Genomic DNA, 25060 nt, shown 5'->3' on the forward strand with positions numbered 1-25060 from the left:
TTTATATATTTAAATAAATAAAGAAAATTTCGCACTTAATTTTGAAAGGAGGTAGCTTCTGCCAATTAATCTTATTTTGATAATTTGAATAGTTCATTTTGTTAAAAGTTTCGTATATTTCATTTAAAAAAAATTTAGATTGATCTAATCATTATAGTTTATTCAATTTATTACGTTTGTCACAAAAAAAAAAAAATGAATGATTAATTTTTAAAAACACAATTGTCGTCCATTTTTTGGATGACAAGTGTAATAAATTGAACAAGTTACGATTATAATATCAATCTAATTTTTTGTATGAATAAAATATACAAATTATTTAACAAAATAAATTATTTAAATCATTAAAATGGAGTTCATGATGAGTCCCACGAATTCAAATAGCGTCCCTCTGTCCATAATCCTCTTCCATTTTGAAATTAGAAATGTATTAAGAGAGAGAGAGAAATTGAAAACAAGAAAAATTCAAATAAAAGTTTTGTGAAAGGAAAAGTCTGAAAACTAGACATATGCATTCAAAATTTTCTGAATAAGTAGTTGTATGATAAAGATGAAATTTGTGTAATATTAAATTTATATATAAAATAAATCTAAATTATAAGATAATGTGTGAGTGATTTTCTTACCACACTGCCCGCTTAGTAACCAGTTGGAGAGTACCGGCAGAATAGATGGCACCTGGCTGACCTGCAACAGAAAGAGAAGATTCCGGCGGTGGCTCGTCCACCCGGGGGCACTCCGACGATCAAGTCAGTATATCTCTCAAAGATAAATCAAGTGCTAAACTCACATGCTTGAGTATCAAAAGTATACCTTAGACCCATGAGGGTGCCTCTCTTTTATAGCCAACATAAACCTAGTCCCAATAGAAGCCTAACTTCTATGGACTCAGCATTACTGCTAATCTTGAACTCCCAGTAAGATTAGGATAAACTCTCTAAGAGTCTCATCTTAATACAAACTGGAGTCTTCTCTCATTCTAGGACTCTTGCCTCTCATCCGCTTATCTCAGATTCCGATATCTTCGGAGGTAACCTCAGCTTATCTGCGATGACCTCGGCATAACAACCAGGACGCGTGGCAGCTCGGCTAACACGTCGGCGTCACCTTGGCCACGTGTTGGTACTCAGAAAATATATCCCCACAACTGCCCCTAGGTTCTATTGCCTCGGCATTCTGAGGTGATGGAACCTACACTGTTCGTTCATCTGTGCCCCTCTGTCCGAGATCAAACTAGCCGACCTCAAAGTTCCTTGGACTTTACTGTTCACTTCTGTCAAGTATCAAGCTCCATGCTTTCCAAGCTGCTCGAGATCACACCTCCTAGCCGAGGTTCTTGTTCCATTAATTCGTAAACTCCAAGAGCTTTGCAACTGCTCTACTCACATTCTTCGGTGGGTTCCCGACTTCCAGTTATCTATTTGACTCCGGCGATCTTCATATCGGCGTTCATTTCTCTTGGTAGGTTCATAAACTCTTTTATTAAGCTCAATCTTTCATAACTCTTCTGAATCCGTTTACTTACCCTCTGTTGTCTTCTATTTTCGTCTGTTTTCAAGTTTTGAATTGTTTGAACGCCTGGCACTGTTCTTGCCATATCCGCTTTCTGCTGCTAGCATCGTGTCTGGGTCATTACTTTCTTGTTCTTCACATACTTACTTAGTGCCTGTGCACTTGGCTTTATTCTTGAACTTTGTCGTCTTCTTGACTCTGATTTTTCTCTTTTTTCATTCAATCCTCTGGCCTTTTCTTTTTCTAGCTCTTTTGTTTAAATCCGTCATTGTTCCAAGCTTTCAAGCTCTGCAACTGTTTTCGTTCCTCTCCTCCGGTGAAGCTTACGTCATTCTGTCATTTTCGCATCCGTCGTCAGACTTCGGCAATTCTCATTCCAACTTCCCTCTTTCTGGTAAGCCACTGTTCCTCTTGGTTTTATTTCTTGTTGCTTTCCAAGAAGCTCTGCTTCATTGTTAATCACCATTGCTGTTTTACCTGTTGTTTTGAAATCATCTTCTTGAATACACACTGTTCACACATCTGTTGATTTCTGCCACTGTTCTTGGCTTGACACACCTGTGCAATCTTTTTGTCTTGATTTCCTGATAGATTCATCACCATTTTTTATTACAAATTACATTCTTATTTCTGTTTTCTGTGTCTTTTTCCAGATCCTTGCTTTCAATTTTTGCCTTCAAACTCCAAGGTGCCAATTGCCGAGAAGAGCTTTGATCAAACTCTTCGGGAGATCGATGCTGAGCTCGAGGCCGAGAAGGCTACTGAGAAGCCTTCCCAACTGTCTTCTATATCCTGCCATTGATGCCGAGTAGTTTTGTTCATTCTTTTACTCCTTGTACCTTGTACCTTGTACTTTGTCCTTCTTTGTATGCTGTTAATCAGGCCGACGTGCCATTTTTGTAGTCTAAATAATTTATTTTTCAATATTCAGGTCGAAGTGTCTTCTTTCTTCTTTAAATGCATTTCTCTAATTTCTTCTTTGAATGAATGTCTTCTTTTTTCTGCTCTTGTATGATTCTACACTTAGAATAATTTGCATGTCTTCAAAGTACACCTTGACTGTGCAATCTCTTCGGGTAAAATAACTCTGTCACAACTTCTAATCTTGCTCATCTCGGCCTTGTCCTAACACTTGAAAATATTGTAACAAATATTTTCACAAGTGTTGCTTAGGACTTGTCACTTTCTTAATGTCTTCCATCAAGACTTCAGTTTTCCATATTTCATGTTTTGACAACCTGGTAGTCTCGGCAAGTATGCAGATATTGCTTGAGCTTGACTTTAACTTGTAATTTTTTCTCAAAAATTTCAACAAGTGTTTTAACCATCATCCTTTATCATAACCTCGGCTTAACTTCAGCTTGTAAATTTTTCTCAAAATTTCAACAAGTGTTAAACCATATTCCTTTCGATACGACCTCGGTTTAACTATAACTTGTAAATTCACACAGAATTTTAACAAGTGTTTAAACCAATCTTCTTCCGATACGACCTCGGTTTAACTTCAACTTGTAAATTCACACAGAATTTCAACAAGTGTTAAATATCACATCGGTTTAACTTCAACTTGTAAATTCACAAAGAATTTCAACAAGTGTTAAAATATCACATCGGTTTAACTTTAACTTGTAAATTCACAAAGAATTTCAACAAGTGTTAAATATCATCTCGGTTTAACTTGAACTTGTAAATTCACACAGAATTTCAACAAGTGTTAAACATCATCTCGGTTTAACTTCAACTTGTAAATTCACAAAGAATTTCAACAAGTGTTAAATATCATCTCGGTTTAACTTGAACTTGTAAATTCACACAGAATTTCAACAAGTGTTAAACATCATCTCGGTTTAACTTCAACTTGTAAATTCACACAGAATTTCAACAAGTGTTAAATATCACATCGGTTTAACTTTAACTTATAAATTCACACAGAATTTCAACAAGTGTTAAACATCATCTCGGTTTAACCAACTTGTAAATTCACACAGAATTTCAACAAGTGTTAAACATCATCTCGGTTTAACTTCAACTTGTAAATTTTTCACAAATTTCAACAAGTGTTAAATATCATATCGGTTTAACCAACTTGTAAATTGCTACAAATTTCAACAAGCGGTAAACAGTGATTTCGGTTTAACTTCAACTTGTAAATTGTACACAAATTTCAACAAGTGGTAAACATTATATCGGTTTAACCAACTTGTAAATTGCTGCAAATTTCAACAAGTGGTAAACATATTCTTCTTCTCTCTGCCCCCTACATGACTTCCACATACTCCTTTGCGAACCTTATAGAAGGTCTTCAACTTGCCTAACTGCAGTCCAACCTTGTGTTTTTCATTTTTTTTATCTTTTAGGATCTGAGATCTGCTCACTAAGCTCTTCTCTTCTTGGACTTAAGTGCCGAGATCTTGTCTGCTAGAATCTTGGATCTGCTTACTCAGGTTGAGCTCTTCTCTTTTCGGACCTACTCATCTAGGCCGAGATCATGTCTTCTAGGATCCGGGATCCGGGATCTGGAATTCGGGATTTGCTCACTTAGGATGAGTTCTTCTATACTTGAATGTTATCTCCATGGGAGCGCTCATGCCCCCTGTCTTTGCATCCCTTCTGGAAGGGTCTTCGTTTCTTCGCATGTATTTATCCTTCCATACCTGGAGGTCATCTTCATTGTAGTATTCGCTTCGATTTGTTGTCTTTGGTGCGTCACCTTTCTGGCCGGCGTCTTTCACTCCGTGACTCTGGTCAGGAGTTTCTGTGTTGCGGTCGTCCCCTTCAACGTCGAGGTTGATAGGTCTCCCACTCCCAGTAGGAGCGTTGTCTCCAATCTGATCCTTCTGTCCGTCATTGGCCATCTATTCTTCTTTCTTTCCCACAGACGGCGCCAAATTGTGTGAGTGATTTTCTGATCACACTGCCCGCTTAGTAACCAGTTGGAGAGCACCGGCAAAATAGATGGTGGCTGACCTGCAATAGAAAGAGAAAATTCCGGCGATGGTTCGTCCACCCGGGGGCACTCCGACAATCAAGTCAGTATATCTCTCAAAGATAAATCAAGTGCTAAACTCACATGCTTGAGTATCAAAAGTATACCTTAGACCCATGGGGGTGCCTCTCTTTTATAGCTAACATAAACCTAGTCCCAATTGAAGCCTAACTTCTATGGACTCAGGATTACTGTTAATTTTGGACTCCCAGTAAGATTAGGATAAACTCTCTAAGCGTCTTATCTTAATACAAACTGAAGTCTTCTCTCATTCTAGGACTCTTGCCCCTCATCCGCTTGTCTCGGATTCTGATATCTTCGGAGGTAACCTCGGTCTATCTGAGATGACCTCGGCATAACAACCAAGACACGTGACACCTCGGCTGACACGTCGGCGTCACCTTGGCCACGTGTTGATACTCAGAAGATATATCCCCACAGATAATGATTTTTATTAATTTCTAAATGGATAGGTCAAAGATGATAGTATTAATGTTTGCGAAATGTGTTTCACGGTGTTGCTTTTGTGGTGGGAGACAAGATAGAAAAAGAACAAATAGCTACACATGTTCGTGCAAACTTCCGACTTGTCTCATATAAAGATCAATTAACAGTCTTACGCATAATCAACTGTTTAATCTGTATATTTTATATTAATTGCTCCTACTTGAAAATAAGTTTCCTTAATCACGAAGATTATGATGGTGACCAACATCCTATGAAAAACTCTAAGCCATTTGTCTTTAGAGATAGAATGGAAGGAATTTATAATGAAGGGATTAAGTAAAATTATATTTGTTTTGATAATAGTTGTTGGTGTAAGGATTGTTAAATTATTTTTATATAAAATAAAAAATATAAAAACATTAAACATTAAACATTAATATTTCAAAAAAAAAGAAGCCCAATATGTAAAAAATAAAAAATAAAATAAAACAAATAAAATTATGATTTTTACTTAACAAAAAATACAAAAAAATTAAACATTAATGTTAAAAAAAATGCCCAACATGTTAAAAAAAAAAAAAAAGAGTCCGGCAGACTATTTTCTAATACTAAGTCCCAAGCTTCCATCCTAATCTTTTCCCCAAAGCCCATTTTAATCTAGATGGGTTTATGAATCTCCTCTCCATCTCTTAAAATAAACACAATAATAGCAGGTCCCACCCCAATTCCAATCCTGCCTCTATCTCCAAAAATAAATGGGGCCTAGGTTCCCAAATTAAAACTACCAAGAATTTTCTAGTAAGTGGGATATATAGTAAAGATTGAATTGTTAGAAGTGTAAAATCTATATGTAAATAAATCTAAATTATAAATTATTATTATTTTAATATAATTTGGAGTAATATTTCTAAATTCGTAGTATTACTCACATGCTATTAGCAAGTAATCCTCTTTTAACTTTCATCGCCTACACTATTGGGTTGGTTATCCTATTGAAACGGGTGAGCTTCCACTTCTATCACATGCTATTAGCAAGTAATCCTCTTTTAACTTTCATCGCCTACACTATTGGGTTGGTTATCCTATTGAAACGGGTGAGCTTCCACTTCTACCACAAATCAGTTTTTGATTTTTAGGTCCAACTATGGTGTTATTTAATACAGTTTATTCTACATTAAAATTTGATAATCTACAAGTAGAAGTCAAAAATATTTCTTAGTCAGTTTATAAAAATGAATTTTTGTTTCAATTTATTTAAATTATTTCTATGTAGTAAATTATAAGTAGAAGCTGTACGAAACAGTTTGATACAGATTTATAGAATAAAAAACTATAAGCAGTTCAGATAAGCAGCACCAATGTACGAAACTAGTGTGCCAGATTGATTAATGTTATTGTTGGTACAAAATATGTAGCCAACAGTTATATATATTTGAAAAAAAAAACTGCATATACAGAATGATGTGACACTATTATGATTATATTACTTTATTAAAAAAATCCATCAAATTGATTATTAATTATATATATGTCAGGAGCACATCATTTTAAATTTGTAGTTGATTCTGTATAAAGTTTTTTTGTAAGAATATGCTTTCCCATAACGATATTAGATGAGGGTAACATAACTTGTAATACAATGCATGAATTACATCCTCCTCTTATGTACAAGCTGTTGGCTAACGACTCAAAATTCCCTGCACATTCATATACGAGCTGAAAATTTAAAGTAACACATTGCATGAATTGGTGACTATGCATGAAGCACGGTTAGCATCTTATTAATGGATTATTGTGTGTGTGTGTGTGGGCACCCCGGGGGGGGGGGGGGGGGGGGGGTGCGGCTGAGTTCTTTTGCGACCTCGATCATTTTTGGCCTATCTTCTTTTTTTATTTGGGTGCATCTGAGGTTTTGAAAAGCAGTTGCAGTCGCTGTAACGGTGGCAGTGGCGCGGTTGCAGTTGCGGGGTGTAAAGGCCGTAGTATAACGGTTGCAGTAACCGGAACCGTGAATTTTTTTATTTTTCGCACAATTTGAAAAAAAACTTACCGATACGCATATTTTTTTTCCATGATCATATTTATTGGATTTAAAATAAATATTGATTAATTTTTATAAATTTTTAAGTATGATTCAATATATTTTATATTTTTAAATCACTATAAATTGAGTTTTTTACATTTTATTTTAATAATTAATGACTTCATATTATACAAAAAATCAATCACTAACTATTATATATAAGATAAACAATGACAAAAGTAAAAGAATAAATAAGAACCTAAATATATATATATATACATATTTTAACCAAGCCAAATAGATAATGACCACACTTATTATTATTATTATTATTATTATTATTATTATTATTATCAAACAATATATAAATAGATACACAAACAAAATGGTTGAGTGATATCAGCTGAATAGAATAGCATAGGTCTTACAGCTTCAACAAATTAATAATATGTTCTCCATCTTCCTTGTTCTCTCTCTATCTCTTGCTCCTCCATCTTCTCTCTTTACCTTTCCTATTCTCTCTATCCCTCTTCGCTCATTTTCAGTTTTTTTTTTTTTTTTTTTTTTTGAAAGAAGCAATTCGGAACCATTAGGTAACGGTGCGTAACAGGCCGTCACGGCACCGTTACAACCACTACGGCCGGCACACATGTAAATCTCAATTCACATTGCAAAAGTGGCAGTAATGGGTGGCGGCCACTTTTTAAAACTTTGGGTGCATCTCAAGGCAAGTGCTGCTACAGCTTGTAATTGTTGTTCTTGCTCAATTCCTTCTCTTTCTTTCAGAATTCTAGGATCAACAACTGCAATAAACTTATCCTTGTCTACATAGTCTTTCACATGTGTATTTATTAACTGTCGATAATTTTCGCTACCTTTCATGTCTGAGGTTCTTTTCCTGATCAAAAGTTGAACAAGAATTATGCCAAAACTATAAACATCGGACCTCTTAGTGAGAAAGCCCGTTATCAAGTGCTCAGGATCTATAAATTCACATGTCCCAAATACCAGGGATTTTACCTGTGTTTCTCCAGAAGGAATTGATAAAGATAACGCGAAATCCAATAATTTAGCAACACTACATTGGTCTATGATAATATTACTTGGTTTTAGGTCCCTACGGATGATGGGTGTTGAAAACACAGTGTGCATGTAAAGAGACTACGATGACTGCAAGCCAGCAGAGAACAAACAGAATGCAAAGAGAAAAATATATCACAAAAGGGACTATGATTGATAATTACAAGACGACAGAGAACAAATGAATTATGCAAAGAGAAAAAAATATGTGAGTCCTGATACATGCATATTGCAACTGGGTAAATGATATACAGATAGAATTTTGTTTGGTAATATTTTTGATTCAACTAACCTAAAAAATGCAAAAACCATCATTTTGGTATGACCAGGTCCATTCATTTTATGGAGGGATAATTAATCCGAATGAAAAGAATGCTTTCATTACTCCGGGATAGAGGTGGCAATCGGGCAAGTTCGAGCGAGTTTAAACGGTTTATGAATTAAAACATCTCAACTGTATGCTTGTTATAATTAGTGAATAATGAATCCATTTTCCTCATGAAGCTCCTCAACAGAGAGCTCCTCCAATAATATCCTTCCATTTTTTTCCAGGAATGTCCTAATTTCTCTATCCAAACAGAGGTTGCTCTTATTCAACATTGACAATAATGTTCCTCTCCCACAACCCATACAATGATCGTACTTTGTCACACACGATACCCTTCCTTGCTCACCCACCACGCAAAATGCTTCACAAAACTGTATTATGAAAGAGGGGCTACTTGTTTTTGATTCAAAATCTGACTTGTGCGTTCTATGCAAAACAAAAAATTGTTATTGCAGCAGAATGTGAATTGAATTGTGTGTACAGATTAGTCATATATAAACAAAAGTTCCATAGCCATATATGCTTCAATGAAGTAAGCATTTTGTTCATTGAGTTCAAGAATATTGTGAATGGGAGGGTAAAGTTAATACTCCAAAATTCTATAATGGGTTAAGACTGCAATTCAGTAATCGGAACAAAAGATCGCATAACATTAAAATTGAAGTCCTGAAACTTGGGCATTCTAGAAATTAAAGAACCTAGGAATAATATGGTAGCTACAACTAGTAAATAATCATAATGCAGAACACAAATTTTCTATCTCACAAGGGGTGGTGGAGACAAACAAAACAATTTAACAATGTAAAACAATGATTTGCGACTATGAATGAAGCATGGTCACTATCTTATTATTGTTGAGGTAACGAGGTGCTAATAGACTTGAGTATTCGCCTGAGTTCTTTTGCCACATCAATCATTTCTGGCCTATCTTCTCTATTTTCTTGAGTACATCTCAAGGCAAGTGCTATTACAGCTTGAAATTGTTTCTCTTGCACGGTTCCTCCTTCCAGAATTCTAGGATCAACAAGTTCATTGAACTGGTCATTGTCTACATAGTCTTCCACGCAATTATTTAGAAGTTCACGATTATTACCACGTTTATTGTCATATGCTTTTTCCCTAGTCAAAAGCTCAAGAAGAATCATGCCAAAACCACAAACATCGGACTTCTCAGTAAGAATGCCTGTGTGCACATACTCAGGATCTGCATATCCACATGTCCTGATTACCAGGTCTTCCACCTGCTTTTTACCAGGAGGAATTGTTATAGATAATGAGAAATCTATCAGTTTAGCAACGCCAAATTGGTTTATGATAATATGATCTGGTGTAAGGTCTCTATGAATGATGGGTGTTAAAAACACAGTATGCAAGTAAACAATGGCATAAGCAATGTCATATGCGATCTTTAGCCTACTTTTCCACATTAGTAACCCAGTATTCTCCATAATGTCTCCTTTTCTTTCATACAAGCGGTTGGCTAATGATTCAATACTCCCTGTGCATTCATACACCGAAGCTGGAAATTCAAAGTCTAGGCAACAACCTATTAGCTTTAAAACATTCTTGTGATTACTCATCAATGTTGTAACCACTAGGCCACGAATAGCAAAGGACTTGACTTCATTGGAATGCAGATGACCGTTAGGATCATCATACTTCTTAACAAAAATTAGGCATTCCTAAAAAAGACCCCTTAAGAGAGCTACATAGTCAAGACACAATTTGATTGGAGAAGCAAAATCTATTTGTTGCTTGAGAAAGTTTGTGGACAGAGAATCTACGGATAGGAATATTATATCTGCCATTGGAAAAAGCAATAAGCTCCTCCAATAACATGCTTCCATTTTCTAGCAATTTTCTTTCTTGTTCTGAACAGAAGTTGTAGTACTTGTCGTTGTCATTGATGTTCTTAGTGTTCTTACTCCATATTGACCGCAATATTCCGCTTCCACACCCCATAAACTGAGAGCACTTTGTCCCACAAAACACCTTTCCTTGCTCACCACCAGCTGTACAGAACGATTCACAAAACTAGACTACAAAGAGGGGCAACTATTTACTTTTAGAAATTGAAAATCGAAAGTTAAAAGCATCAACAAATAATCAACAAACTTACCAAAAAAGTTTATTTTATTTTATTTGTATGGATATATTATGTAAAAGAAAATTTAAATTTGATTATTTTATATACAACGAGAATGTAATCATTTGTTTTTATGTTCTAGGGTTCCGAAAACTATGCCCTTATATGACATCTTGAATGAGTTTCAAAAAGGTCACAGTCACATGGCTGTTGTTGCAAGACTGTGCAATAAGACAGAGGACTAGTCTTCTAGCAAGAGCCCTGCTCATAGTAAGCTCCATTTAATGCTTTGAATGCTTGGACAAATTTTTTTTTTTTCTGATGCTCTCTCTCTTTCTCAGATTCAGTGACGGATGTGAAGGTAGACATTGATGATGAAAAGACTCCTCATGAGAAGGCTTTAAAGGCCAAAAGATCACTCCAGAAAGTGAAAAGCTTTTACAGGTAAATTCGAGAACTTCCATTGGTACCTTAAATCCCTGGTTTTTTTATATCGTCCCACTAATTTTCATAGATGGTTCCATATATTGACATATAATTTTAACACCTTGTAGGAGGAAATCTTTGATGAGACAGATCACCATTTTGAGGATTCATAACGATGGTTTTGTTTAAACTGTTGTAATTTCTAGATAGATGGTGATGAAAAATTTGTTTAATTTGTTTCAGCACTTAGCTATACTTGAGTTAGGAGTGTGTACTGAATTGGAAAATTTTAAGGCTGTGTAAAGAGAAAGATAACAATGTAATGTACTTTAGTTTCTTTAAAGTTTTTTATTTCTTTGGGGTTAATACACTTTTCACCATTATAGTTTGACTCAAATTTTACTTTAGTCCTTATTTTAATTTGAACAATTTGGTCCCTACACTTTAACTTCAATTTCAATTTGGCCCTTCCGTATAAATTTCTATTAATTTTGTCTACGTATTCACCTTAAAAAATTGATTGGTGTTTCAAAATTGTTATTTTTAACCTCCAATTTAGATGAAAACACCAAATTAAAATTACACTTAAAATGTAAGGATCAAATTGTTCAATTTGAAATTATAGGGACTAAAGTGAAATTTTGATGAAAATATAGGGGTGGTGAAAAGTGTAATAAATATTGGTGCATTCCATGTTCATTTGTCCTTTTTGATTTGGAGGGCAAACAGAGGAAGAATGAGAAATATTGGTGCATTACATGTTGAGCGTCAATTTGTAGCCAAACTAAAATATCAATTCCTAGCAATTACAGCTCAAGAACTATTGAGCTTTAATACTTTCCAACCAAATTAAGTATGCATAACATAGCAACATATGGAAGAGAGAAAAAAAAATACACAGAGACTGCACAAATGATATTCATCATAGTAAAAAGACATACACTGAGATTGCAATTCAGTAATCAGAACATACCACACAAGCTCTCATAACATTAAAATAGTTGCCACATTTATATATATATATATATACTTTGAATAATCAGTTTGTAGAGCAAAAGCGTCATGACCCGAACCCGTCCCCATGGGTTAAGGGCATAATCGGCCAGTAATCGAGGGATTACCTACAGCCTCAAACTAAATTAGACATAACTCAACAGAGTAGAGGGGCCAAACGGAAGCAAAATTTAAAACTTTGTCCATAGAGTTATGCTTACATGGCACATCATAACAGACTATACATGTACATATTAAGAACTCACATCAAAATACAGTGACATGAAGTTCTGTACAGACAAGATCATTCAAGTCTAAGTCAGCCTATCAAAACTATATACAAACGGTTCCAAAGTCCTCACCAACATAACAAAATACAATAAGATAACAAAAGGGTGAAGACGAGTCTCGTGTGTGAGACGTAAGGCTGACTCTTCAAAACCTTGGTTGTCCCACACAAACTTCACTGAGACTGGGTTTGGACCTCTCTCGGCTCACCTACAACATGAATGAGCATGAGTGAAAGCCCAGTGAATAATATTAAATAAAGAAGATGCATTAGGACAATATACATCGGACGGCCTTGGGCCCAATTCATATTTCTATTTAATACATATATATACATAGGTCAAACAGCTGCGGTTCCAAACACATCGGACGGCCTCGGGCCCAATCCATTCATGTCAGACTGGCCTTAGGCCCAACCATTCTTTCATTCATGTCGGACTGGCCTTTGGCCTAACCATTCTCTTATTCATGTCAGACTCATATTGGCCTCTGGCTCATTTATTCTATCATTCAGACTCATGCTGGCCTCTGGCCCATTCATTCTATCATTCAGACTCATACTGGCCTCTGGCCCATTCATTCTCTCTTGTCAAACATTTGTCTACCATTCAAATTAACAAACTTATAAGACTTACATGGAAGTAAGCAATTGGACAAACAACACATATCTTTATTAAGATATTACTCACAGTGATCGGCTGGATGATTTGTCCTGGAGCTCGACCCTACACATTCCATGAACACAATGGGTCACAAACAATTCAATCTATTCTAATTCACATATTCCTCTTTAGGCTTCATTCTTATCCTTTTAACTTATTTATAATGCCCAATGCATGCCTAAGAGTACTTAGAAGTGAAAGAGAACAGAAAACGAAACACATAATGCATTTTCAAAATTTAAAAAACAGGGGTCCCCGCTCGAGCGTGGACTTCCAAGCTCGAGCGGACCCATTAGGTCTGCAAAAGTACTTGTTATCTCATATTTACGCTCGATTGTGAATTCTGGCGCTCAAGCGGAAGGCCTCACTACATGGCTCCCTGCTCAAGCGTGAACTTCCCCGCTCGAGTGGACATCATGTCTGCAGAAAATACTGGGAGCCCGAATTTTACGCTCGAGCGGCGGTTCTCCAGCTCGAGCAAACATCAAATTTTCTGGATTTTCCAGAACATGTTCTTGAGCTTCAACTTGATATTCAAAGGCTCTAAATGCATGATTTTGGCTCAAACTCCACATATACATATACCAACATGGTATAAACACCAAATTACAACATTATGAAGCTCAATTCCAAGAATTACTTACATGCATGACTCAAATTATCCCAAACTCATCACCAACATGCTCAATTCAAACATTCAAGACTCACACCTCCATGATTTGCACATGCATGTGGGAGATACTCATTATTCTCAACTTAATTAGTGAAGAGATGGTCAAATACATGGACTTCAATCAAAATTCAACACGGATTACACACTTTATGCTCAAACATGGAAATTTATAACAATTTCTTACATGCATGTACATATTGGCTTCCAATTCAACAAAACCAACTTAACTCATGTTCTTTATCATCATTCAACTTGGAATCTACAAATTACAAACTAAAATCCATGAGTCAAGGGTTGATTACTCACCTAGGAGCCTCAAACACCCAAGCTCTAGTTAATTCTTGAGCTTAATCTTCAAGATTTTCAAGCTTCAATGATCAAACTCCAATTATTCCCTCTCACTCTCTCTCTCTAGCCGGCCCTTCCTCTTTTCTAGAGTTAGAATCAACCAAATAAAATGCTAAAGAGGAGATTTGAGTACATAGTGCCCCACTTATACAATTTCCCTCAATTATACCTATTAATATTAAATAATTTGAGCACTACACCATTAAATTAATCTAATTAATTTGATCCGAATCAATTTTTAATTAAATTTCACCGTAGGCTCTAAAAATTATGCCAATCACAATGGCGCGATCAATTTTGGTTTCTGTGGCAGATAAGGCCTTTAATTTAAATTCCAAAGCAGATACTCAAACAAATATTCCTACGGTGAACAGATAGAAATTCAAACCCACATATTTTCACATAAATGGCACACAGAATCATATCAAACACATAATCACATTCATAATAAGGACCAATTAGCATAATATGGAACAGGGTTATCACAAAAATTTTTCTACCTCACAAACAATGGAGAGGCAAACAGAATGGTTTAACAATATATAACAACGAGAGAGATGAGTAGTAGCATATATAATAACATGTAATACATAATTCTATAAATTGGTTACTATGCATAAAGCATATAGTCATCATAGTCGTCATCATCATCATCTTAAAAATGGTGGATTGTTATGGTTAAGTTGATGAGGGAGGGCAATTAGACTTGAGCATTCGCCTGAGTTCTTTTGTGACGTCGATCATTTCTGGTTTATCTTCTTTGTTATATTGGGTGCATCTCAAGGCAAGTGCTAGTACAACTTGTAATTGTTGTTCTTGCTCAATTCCTCCTTTGTTTTTCAGAATTCTTGGATCCACAAATTCATTGAATTGATCCTTTTCTATAGAGTCTTTCACCCATACTAGTAAGGATTGCTGATTTATGTCACGGGACCAGTCTATGGATCTTTTCCTGGCCAGAAGTTCAAGAAGAATCATGCCAAAACTATAAACATCGGACTTCTCAATGAGAAAGCCCGTTAACATGCACATAGGGTCCATAAATCCAAATGTCCCATATGTGTGACAACCCTCACCTCTGAATAGTGTTAAACTGTGTTTGAGCATGATAAGTAACTAATTAGAACGAAATCCTGATCTGTTTGTATGAGTGTTTTGCTTTAGTTTCATTTCTATATGTTTGTCATTTAATGATCTGTTCATATTTTGACTTCGAATTGCAAATTGAAAGTCTTATCGGCGACCGATTCAGAAATTGATTAGTGTTATATGCTAATTAGGATTTATGTGATTTTATGGTAGGTTTAATTAAAATTTGATTTGGAATGATTAAATTAGATTAAATAAAGTTAAATCACATTAGTTCAAGTAAATTACCTTATTGCCATTAAGTGGACAATTCTAGGCCATTGTTTATTCTCTTTAATACATGTTGGCACACCTCTTTTCATCCATCTTCTTGCCAAACCGTGAGAGAGAGGGAGTGTGAGGAAAGAATTGAGTTCAACTAGAAATTTTGCTTGAACATAGAAAAATTGAAGAGGTTTTGCAAATTTGAGCTAGCATACTTGGAATTCAAGACCTAAGGTAGGAAATTCACCCTCTTGATTATGAATTTGAGTTGTTACATGCATTGTTCAAGAGAAATTAGTGATTTGGGTCAAGAATTAGCTTAATGTGTTAAATTAAGAGTCCATTCATGCATGCATGTCCATATCATGGAATTTTAAGGTTGTTTTCATGAAAATTCTTACATGCAAGTTCATATTTTAGTTGTAGTCCAAGAATTCACCATGTTTTAAAGTTCAATCTTGCATTTGATCATGTTTTAGAGCATTGGAGTTCATAGGAACTCATGCATGCGATGTTCTTGAATTATTCTTCAAGTTTCATGCAAAATTGTGTTTAATTATCACACATTTGGGCTTGATTTTATAAAATGATCTTTGAAACATGTTGTACTATGGGTTTCTAAGTGTTTTCCAGAAAATTAGCCCAAAAGAATCGAGTTTGACGCTTTAGAAGTTGAGTTTTGTGCTTGAGGATCAATCTGGAAATTTCAGATTTTGGATCCACGCTCAAGCGGAGGACTTCACACTCGAGCGTACACTTTGAGTACATGCACTTCCGCTAGAGCGAAGAAAGTCACGCTCGAGCGTGAAATGCGCATGCCTAGAAGTTCATGTGTTTTGCAGTCCGCTCGAGCGAGAGAATTCACGCTCGAGTGAGGGTCTGAGTCTCACGCTCGAGCGCAGGTCGAGCGTCCGTCGAGCGTGAATATCATGCAACCAGTACTTTTCTTGAGTTTGCAGCCCGCTCGAGCGAAGGAAGTCACGCTCGAGCGGAGCTTCATTGTCTGCATGTTCGCTCGAGCGTGGACTCTTGTTTCAGCAAATTTTGAAAAGTATTTTAAAGTACATTTTTGCATCCTCATTTCATCCTAGGCATTCCTAGGTCAAGTTTAAGGCATCTTAATAAGGATAATGTTATAGAACCACACCAAGTCAAGTTTAAGGGCTAAGCTATTAATCCCAAGTGTGTAACTTAGTGTGTGTTCGTTCTGCAACTATGTAGGGTTGGCACCCGAGGACGCTGTCTAGCCTGTCTATAGCCTAGTGCTCTGTGAGTAACAATGTTGTAAAGATACGTTCAATTATAATTATTTCTGAGCGATTGACTGTACCGCTTTCTGAAATGATATTACTTACTGAATGAATGTTTGTCCTATTTGTAAACAGTACTCGTGGCATCCATAGCAACTTACTATTACTGTTACAGAGATCTCTGTCAGTTCCAATGTTTGGAACTACTACTATTTACTGTTCTGATGGCCATCAACTGACTGTTCGGTCTATTAAGACCTATTATACTGTTTTGCTATTGGATGTACCACATATGACTACTATGGTTTCTAAATGACTGATATGGCATGAAATATGAGCCACTGATTGAATAACTGATTTACCGATGCAAATGACTGTTTTAAATATTGAAAGGGCATTCATTCTTAACCCCTTTACGCATTTGTTATTCACTGGACTTTAGCTCACTGTTTATATTTATATGTAGGTGTCCAGGCACCGGACCGAAGCTAGGAGCGTCAAGTTATGCTCTTGTTTTGTCAAGCCAACCATCGCGCCTCACTTCGAGGCTCCGAGTCCGTTTAAGCTAAGGCTATCTTGGGGTGTTTCAGAATCACCCTTTTGTCTCTATTTTGTATTGACTGAATAAGACTTGACTGTATAGGGAGGGTGATGGGATTGGATCCCTAACCTGGATGTTATGCATATATGTTGTATGTATATATGTTTTGACTATGAATGTGGCTCTGTTCATAAAAGTCTTTTTTCATTCAGATTCTTACAGCTCATTGGACATCTTTTTATTTACTGTTTGGCTTCTGCCAGCCCCTTACTCTGCATTACTGTCTTTACTGTTAAGCAGGCTTTTGATAATCACGGATTACTGACCGGTTATGATGCTAAACCCATAGGGACAGGTTTGGACCGTGACAGAGTGGTATCAGAGCGATATCATAGCACAAGTTATACCGCACACACGGGTCCAAATGAGCTATAGGATGTCCTAGAAAAGTAATTAGGGCATTGCATGAGCATGAGAAAGTGTGTGTGGCCATGATATGAATATATGTGCTAATGTGTTAATGTGTTTAAGTCAGCAACTTCCTATGTTTATTATTACCATATTGCCTATAGTGAAATGGAGAATGTAAGAAATCTCGATGAATCTGAATCATCTGAGGCAAGAATGGCAATGTTAGAAAGAACGGTTGAATTGTTGACTGAGGCCTTAAGGCAACAACAGAACCAACAGCCCCCACCTCATCTAGTACAACCCGAACAGAATATTCATGATGATGTTATTGCTTTGACGCAGAAGTTTAACAAAATGAAACCACCATCATTCCAAGGAGGCCTTGAACCGCTAAAGGCCGAAGCATGGGCCTTAGAAACTGAAAAGTTGTTTGAAGTGTTTCCTTGTTCTGAAGCACACAAGGTATTACTGGCTACCTTCACTTTACAAGAAGAGGCCGGACGGTGGTGGATGCTCATCCGTGACACCAACAATGCCATGACTTGGGCTCAGTTTAAGGAATCTTTCTTCGAAAAATACTTTCCCTAGTGTGTCCGAGACCGCAAGGTGACTGAATTTGAACAGTTGAAACAAGGTACCATGTCCGTAGCAGAATATGAATCTAAGTTCACTGAACTCGCCCGATATGCACCACACATGGTTGATACCGATTACAAAAAGGCCAGAAATTTTGAAGGCGGGCTTAATGTAGAAATACTTGATCGAATCAATGTTCTAAAGTTACTTAAATATGTGGATGTTCTTGACCGAGCAATAATGGCTGAGTCGAATATCGAAGCACTAAAACAGACTGAAACACCAGCGACTGAGTGGCGCGGTAAAAGACGGGGCTTTAAGTTTAAGAAAGGCCAGAACAGTTCATTGAACAAGAAGCAAAACACAGGGTCAACAAGCAGCTCTAGTCAGGGAAACAATTCCATACCACCCTGCTCCGAATGCCGAAAGAGGCACAAAGGGGTTTGCTATAACATTTCTGGTGCTTGTTACAGGTGTGGCAAGGTAGGCCACATGGTCAAAGATTGCCCTTCCACATCTCAAGGCAATAGTAAGGCTGCAGCTAGTGCCGCAGCATTAACTGTTACACCAAAACCCAACCCCAAAGCCACTGGAAATGAGCCTTTAAGGCAAGGCCGGGTGTTTGCACTTGTATCGGGAGACGTGCAGAACACCGAGACAGTTGTGTCAGGTATACTCTCAATCTGTGCCCAAAATACTTATATTATGATTGATTCGGGGTCTACACATTCATTTGTCTCGCATGCTTTTTCACGAAAATTAAATAGACCACTGGAACCCAAGAACTATTTGTTAGCTGTATCTTCACCTGCTGGGGGATCCATGACTTGTGTTTATGTGTATCCTGCATGTGAGATTGTTATTGGGGATGCACTTTTGTATATTGATTTGCTGGCTTTGAATATTGATCATTTTGATGTAATTTTAGAAATGAACTGGTTAACAAAATATTATGCTACCATAGACTGTGTAACGAAACAAGTTGTTTTCCGTCCACCTGGATTGCCTGAATTTGTATTTAACGGAGTTGGTGTAGTACCTCCCCCATATCTGATTTCGTCCATGAAAGCTTTTAAATTGATTAAAAAGGGGTGTAAAGGGTATTTATGTTGCATATTGACTGTACCTGCTGATACTAAAGCTAATGTGGACAGTATTCCTATAGTCAGAGAATTCCCAGATGTCTTTCCAAATGACTTGTCAGGGGATTTGATTGATAGGGAGATAGAGTTCACTGTTGAAGTGTTACCGGGTACACCGCCAGTTTCTAAAGCTCCGTACATAATGACACTTACGGAATTGAAAGAATTAAAAATTCAGCTGCAAGAATTGTTGGATAAGAAGTTCATCAAGCCTAGTACTTCACCGTGGGGCGCGCCAGTTTTATTTGTGAAAAAGAAAGACGGCTCACTAAGACTTTGCATTGACTACCGTGAACTGAACAAGGTAACAATGAAAAACAAATATCCATTGCCTCATATTGATGACTTATTTGACCAGTTACAAGTTGTTCAGGTTTTCTCCAAAATTGATCTTAGATTCGGATATCACCAATTGAAAGTCAAAATAGAGGACATTGAAAAGACTGCCTTCCGAACGAGGTACGAACATTATGAATTTCTTGTTATACCTTTCGGAGTTACTAATGCACCTGCTACATTTATGGACCTTATGAACAGAGTTTTCCAACCATTCCTCGATGAATTTGTGGTTGTTTTTATAGATGACTTTTTGATTTATTCCAAGAGTAAGGAAGAACATGAACGTCATTTGAGAATTGCCTTACAGAACTTAAGAGAACAGAAACTGTATGCTAAACTAACAAAGTATGAATTTTGGCTTGATAATGTTATGTTTTTGGGACATGTGATTAGTAAGGATGGCATCTCAGTTGACTCACAGAAGATTGAAGCAGTAGTGAATTGGCCCAGACCGACTAACGTTACTGAAATTCAGAGTTTCTTAGGTTTAGCCGGGTACTACAGAAGATTTGTGAAGGATTTTTTCAAAATTACTCTACCATTGACTCAGTTGACTCGAAAGGGAACATCATTTGACTGGACCGATCAGAGAGAATCAGCATTCCAAGAGTTGAAGACTCGACTCGTGATTGCACCGATTCTTACCTTATCCTCAGGTACGGATGGATTTACTATTTTTAGTGATGCTTCTTATAAGGGTTTTTGATGTGTATTAATGCAGAATGGTAAAGTTATTGCGTATGCTTCCCGACAACTGAGACCACATGAAAAGAATTACCCAACTCATGATTTAGAACTTGCTGCAGTAGTATTCGCATTGAAAATTTGGCGCCACTATTTATACGGGGCAACATGTGAAGTATACACAGATCATAAGAGTCTGAAATATTTATTTACACAGAAAGAGTTGAACATGAGGCAGCGGAGATGGTTAGAACTGATAAAAGACTATGACTTGCAAATTTTGTACCATCCGGGGAGAGCTAACACCGTTGCTGATGCACTTAGCCAGAAATCAATTGGCAATTTGGCCTGCTTACTCACAGGACAGAAAGAACTGCTATGTAATCTTGAGAAATTTGAAGTTGAGATTGTTTTATGAGAACAAGACAGAACATTGGCTGTTATTTCTGCTCAACCGGCTCTTATTGAAGAGATTAAAGAAAAACAACACCAAGATGACCTTCTGAAGAAGATCATTGATGAACGGGAATCTAAACCAAGGCCGGACTTTAAATTTGAAAATAATGTATTGAAATTCCAGGGAAGGTTGTGTGTACCAAATGAATCTGAACTGAAAAGGCAAATTTTGCAGGAAGGCCATAATTCAAAACTCTCCATCCATCCAGGAAATACGAAAATGTACCAACACTTGAAACTTAACTTCTGGTGGCCGGGAATGAAGAAAGAAATTGTTGAGTTTGTATCGAAATGCCTACATTGTCAACAAGTCAAGGTTGACCATCAACGACCCGCGAGCTTACTTCAGCCCTTACCGATACCGGAGTGGAAATGGGAACACATTACTATAGACTTCATTGTCGGATTACCTCGCTCCAGTAGAGGTATGGATTCAATTTGGGTTATTGTTGATAGATTGACTAAATCTGCTCACTTCTTACCTGTCAAAACAATTTATAATGCGGACAAATTGGCTACAATTTATATTGATGAGATTGTCAGATTGCATGGAGTGCCTGTGTCTATTGTTTTTGATAGGGACTTGAAGTTCACATCAAGATTCTGGCAAAGTCCGCAAACAGCGTTGGGTACCGAATTGAGGTTAAGTGGTGCATACCATCCTCAAACAAATGGTTAATCAGAAAGAACCATCCAGACTCTAGAAGATTTACTGCGTATATGCGTTCTTGATTTCCAAGGAAATTGGGAAAGCCACTTACTTTTAGCCGAATTCGTCTACAACAACAGTTTTCACTTGAGCATTGGTATGGCGCCTTTCGAGGCTTTATATGGCAGAAAATGCCGATCTCCTATTTGCTGGGCAGAAGTTGGAGATGGGCCTTTGCTTGGGCCCGAGATTGTACACCAGACTACAGAAAAGGTGAAACTGATTCAACAGAGATTGAAAACCGCACAAAGCCGATAGAAAAGTTATGCGGATGTCCGAAGGCGAGACATGGAATACGAAGTGGGTGATCATGTTTTTGTTAAAGTGACACCAATGAAAGGACATACTCGTTTTGGGGCTAAGGGAAAGTTAGCACCGAGATATGTTGGGTCGTATGAAATTATTGAAAAGGTTAATCCAATGGCGTATCAAGTAGCGCTTCCTCCTGAAATGGAGAATATGCATAACGTCTTCCATATTTCAATGTTGAGAGATTATCTCCGGGATCCCTTCCATGTCATTGAACCTACCTGTGTAGTGCTAAGCGATGACTACACTTATGAAGAACGACCTATTCAGATTGTAAATCGACGAATCAAGAAGTTGAGGAATAAAGAAATCCCATTAGGGAAAGTGGACTGGCAAAACCATGGTGGCGTTTATGCCACTTGGGAAAGGGAAGACGATATGATAAAGAGATATCCTGAACTGTTCCCCCTGAATCCAGTGTTCTTCCAAAATGAAGGTAATCCGAGTTTGGAGGGCCAAACTCTTTTAAGGAGGGAAGACTGTGACAACCCTCACCTATGAATAATGTTAAACTGTGTTTGAGCATGATAAGTAACTGATTAGAACGAAATCCTGATCTGTTTGTATGAGTGTGTTGCTTTAGTTTCATTTCTATATGTTTGTCATTTAATGATCTGTTCATATTTTGACTTCGAATTGCAAATTGAAAGCCTTATCGGCGACCGATTCAAAAATTGATTAGTGTTATTTGCTAATTAGGATTTATGTGATTTTATGGTAGGTTTAATTAAAATTTGATTTGAAATAATTAAATTAGATTAAATAAAGTTAAATCACATTAGTTCAAGTAAATTACCTTATTGCCATTAAGTGGACAATTCTAGGCCATTGTTTATTCTCTTTAATACATGTTGGCACACCTCTTTTCATTCATCTTTTTGCCAAACCGTGAGAGAGAGGGAGTGTGAGGAAAGAATTGAGTTCAAGTAGAAATTTTGCTTGAACATAGAAGAATTGAAGAGGTTTTGCAAATTTGAGCTAATATACTTGGAATTCAAGACCTAAGGTAGGAAATTCACCCTCTTGATTATGAATTTGAGTTGTTACATGCATTGTTCATGAGAAATTAGTGATTTGAGTCAAGAATTAGCTTAATGTGTTAAATTAAGAGTCCATTCATGCATGCATGTCCATATCATGGAATTTTGAGGTTGTTTTCATGAAAATTCTTACATGCAAGTTCATATTTTAGTTATAGTCCAAGAATTCACCATCATTTAAAGTTTAATCTTGCATTTGATCATGTTTTAGAGCATTGGAGTTCATAGGAACACATGCATGTGATGTTCTTGCATTATTTTTCAAGTTTCATGCAAAATTAGGTTCAATTATCACACATTTGGGCTTGATTTTATAAAATGATCTTTGAAACATGTTGTACTATGGGTTTCTAAGTGTTTTCCAGAAAATTAGCCCAAAAGAATCGAGTTTGATGCTTTAGAAGTTGAGTTTTGTGCTTGAGGATCAATCTGGAAATTTCAGATTTTGGATCCACGCTCGAGCGGAGGACTTCACACTCGAGCGTACACTCTGAGTACATGCACTTCCGCTAGAGCGAAGAAAGTCACGCTCGAGCGTGAAATGCACATGCCTAGAAGTTCATGTGTTTTGCAGTCTGCTCGAGCGAGAGAATTCACGCTCGAGCGAGGGTTTGAGTCTCACACTCGAGCGCAGGTCGAGCGTCCGTCGAGCGTGAATATCATGCAACTAGTACTTTTCTTGAGTTTGCAGCCCGCTCGAGCGAAGGAAGTCACGCTCGAGCGGAGCTTCATTGTCTGCATGTTCGCTCGAGCATGGACTCTTATTTCAGCAAATTTTGAAAAGTATTTTAAAGTACATTTTTGCATCCTTATTTCATCCTAGGCATTCCTAGGTCAAGTTTAAGGCATCTTAATAAGGATAATGTTATAGAACCACACTAAGTCAAGTTTAAGGGCTAAGCTATTAATCCCAAGTGTGTAACTTAGTGTGTGTTCATTCTGCAACTATGTAGGGTTGGCACCCGAGGACGCTGTCTAGCCTATCTATAGCCCAGTGCTCTGTGAGTAACAATGTTGTAAAGATACGTTCAATTATAATTATTTCTGAACGATTGACTGTACCGCTTTCTGAAATGACATTACTTACTGAATGAATGTTTGTCCTATTTGTAAACTGTACTCGTGGCATCCATAGTAACTTACTGTTACTGTTACAGAGATCTCTGTCAGTTCCAATGTTTGGAACTACTACTATTTACTGTTATGATGACCATTAACTGACTGTTCGGTCTATTAAAACCTACTGTACTGTTTTGCTATTGGATGTACCACATATGACTACTATGGTTTCTAAATGACTGATATGGCATGAAATATGAGCCACTGATTGAATAACTGATTTACCGATGCAAATGATTATTTTAAATACTGAAAGGGCATTCATTCTTAACCCCTTTACGCATCTGTTATTCACTGGGCTTTAGCTCACTATTTATATTTATATGTAGGTGTCCAGGCACCGAATCGAAGCTAGGAGCGTCAAGTTATGCTTTTGTTTTGTCAAGCCAACCATCGCGCCTCACTTCGAGGCTTCGAGTCCGTTCAAGCTAAGGCTATCTTGGGGTGTTTCAGAATCACCCTTTTGTCTCTGTTTTGTATTGACTGAATAAGACTTGACTATATAGGGAGGGTGATGGGATTGGATCCCTAACCTGGATGTTATGCATATGTGTTTTATGTATATATGTTTTGACTATGAATGTGGCTCTGTTCATAAAAGTCTTTTTCCATTCAGATTCTCACAGCTCATTGGACATCTTTATATTTACTGTTTGGCTTCTGCCAGCCCCTTATTCTGTATTACTGTCTTTACTGTTAAGCAGGCCTTTGGTAATCACGGATTACTGGCCGGTTACGATGCTAAACCCATAGGGGCGGGTTTGGATCGTGACAGAGTGGTATCAGAGCGATATCATAGCACGAGTTATACCGCACACACGGGTTCAAATGAGCTATAGGATGTCCTAGAAAAGTAATTAGGGCATTGCATGAGCATGAGAAAGTGTGCGTGGCCGTGATATGAATATGTATGCTAATGTGTTAATGTGCTTAAAAAAGTATTACAATTATTGCATGCCTCATCCAAAGAAAGAAAGTTTAAAACTTTAGAATATCACAATCACTGCATGCCTCATCCACATATTACAATCACAGCATGCCTCATCCACATAAAGTATTACAATCTGTGGTTCTTAAAATATAAAAACAATTCAAACACCAAAACCATGAACAAAGCAGTAGTAGAGATTGTATGTCTCTATATTGTTTCATATATATATGCTTTTGAAAACAAAAGCCAACCAGCATATATCATATTTTCTATTTATTATTTTTAGAATTAGATTTAAAAACAAAAAAATATAGATAAATAATACGTTTATTTTTTTTAACAGAATAT

The 25060-nt window shown here is 36.9% G+C and overlaps 2 protein-coding genes across 2 annotated transcripts in view; one reads left to right on the forward strand and one right to left on the reverse strand.

Moving 5' to 3' along the window:
- Positions 1-7631: 7631 nt before the first annotated feature.
- On the reverse strand, positions 7632-10338 carry LOC114285356 (serine/threonine-protein kinase ZRK1). Its single transcript, XM_082897284.1, has 3 exons — positions 10150-10338; positions 9268-10058; positions 7632-7866 (listed from the first exon to the last, which is right to left on the reverse strand). Exons 1-3 carry the CDS (start codon positions 10336-10338, stop codon positions 7632-7634), a joined length of 1215 nt encoding a protein of 404 aa, XP_082753410.1.
- A 158-nt stretch (positions 10339-10496) lies between these two features.
- Positions 10497-25060, forward strand: part of LOC145804803 (DUF21 domain-containing protein At2g14520-like) — a 170031-nt gene continuing 155467 nt past the window's right edge. Inside the window, exon 1 of the transcript XR_014347263.1 lies at positions 10497-10520. The gene's annotated coding sequence lies outside the window, so the exon portion shown is untranslated. The remainder of the gene's footprint in view (positions 10521-25060) is intronic.

Source organism: Camellia sinensis, chromosome 12 (assembly GCF_055761805.1).
Source record: "Camellia sinensis isolate YWXY chromosome 12, ASM5576180v1, whole genome shotgun sequence".
In the NCBI taxonomy this organism is placed as follows: Eukaryota; Viridiplantae; Streptophyta; class Magnoliopsida; order Ericales; family Theaceae; genus Camellia; species Camellia sinensis.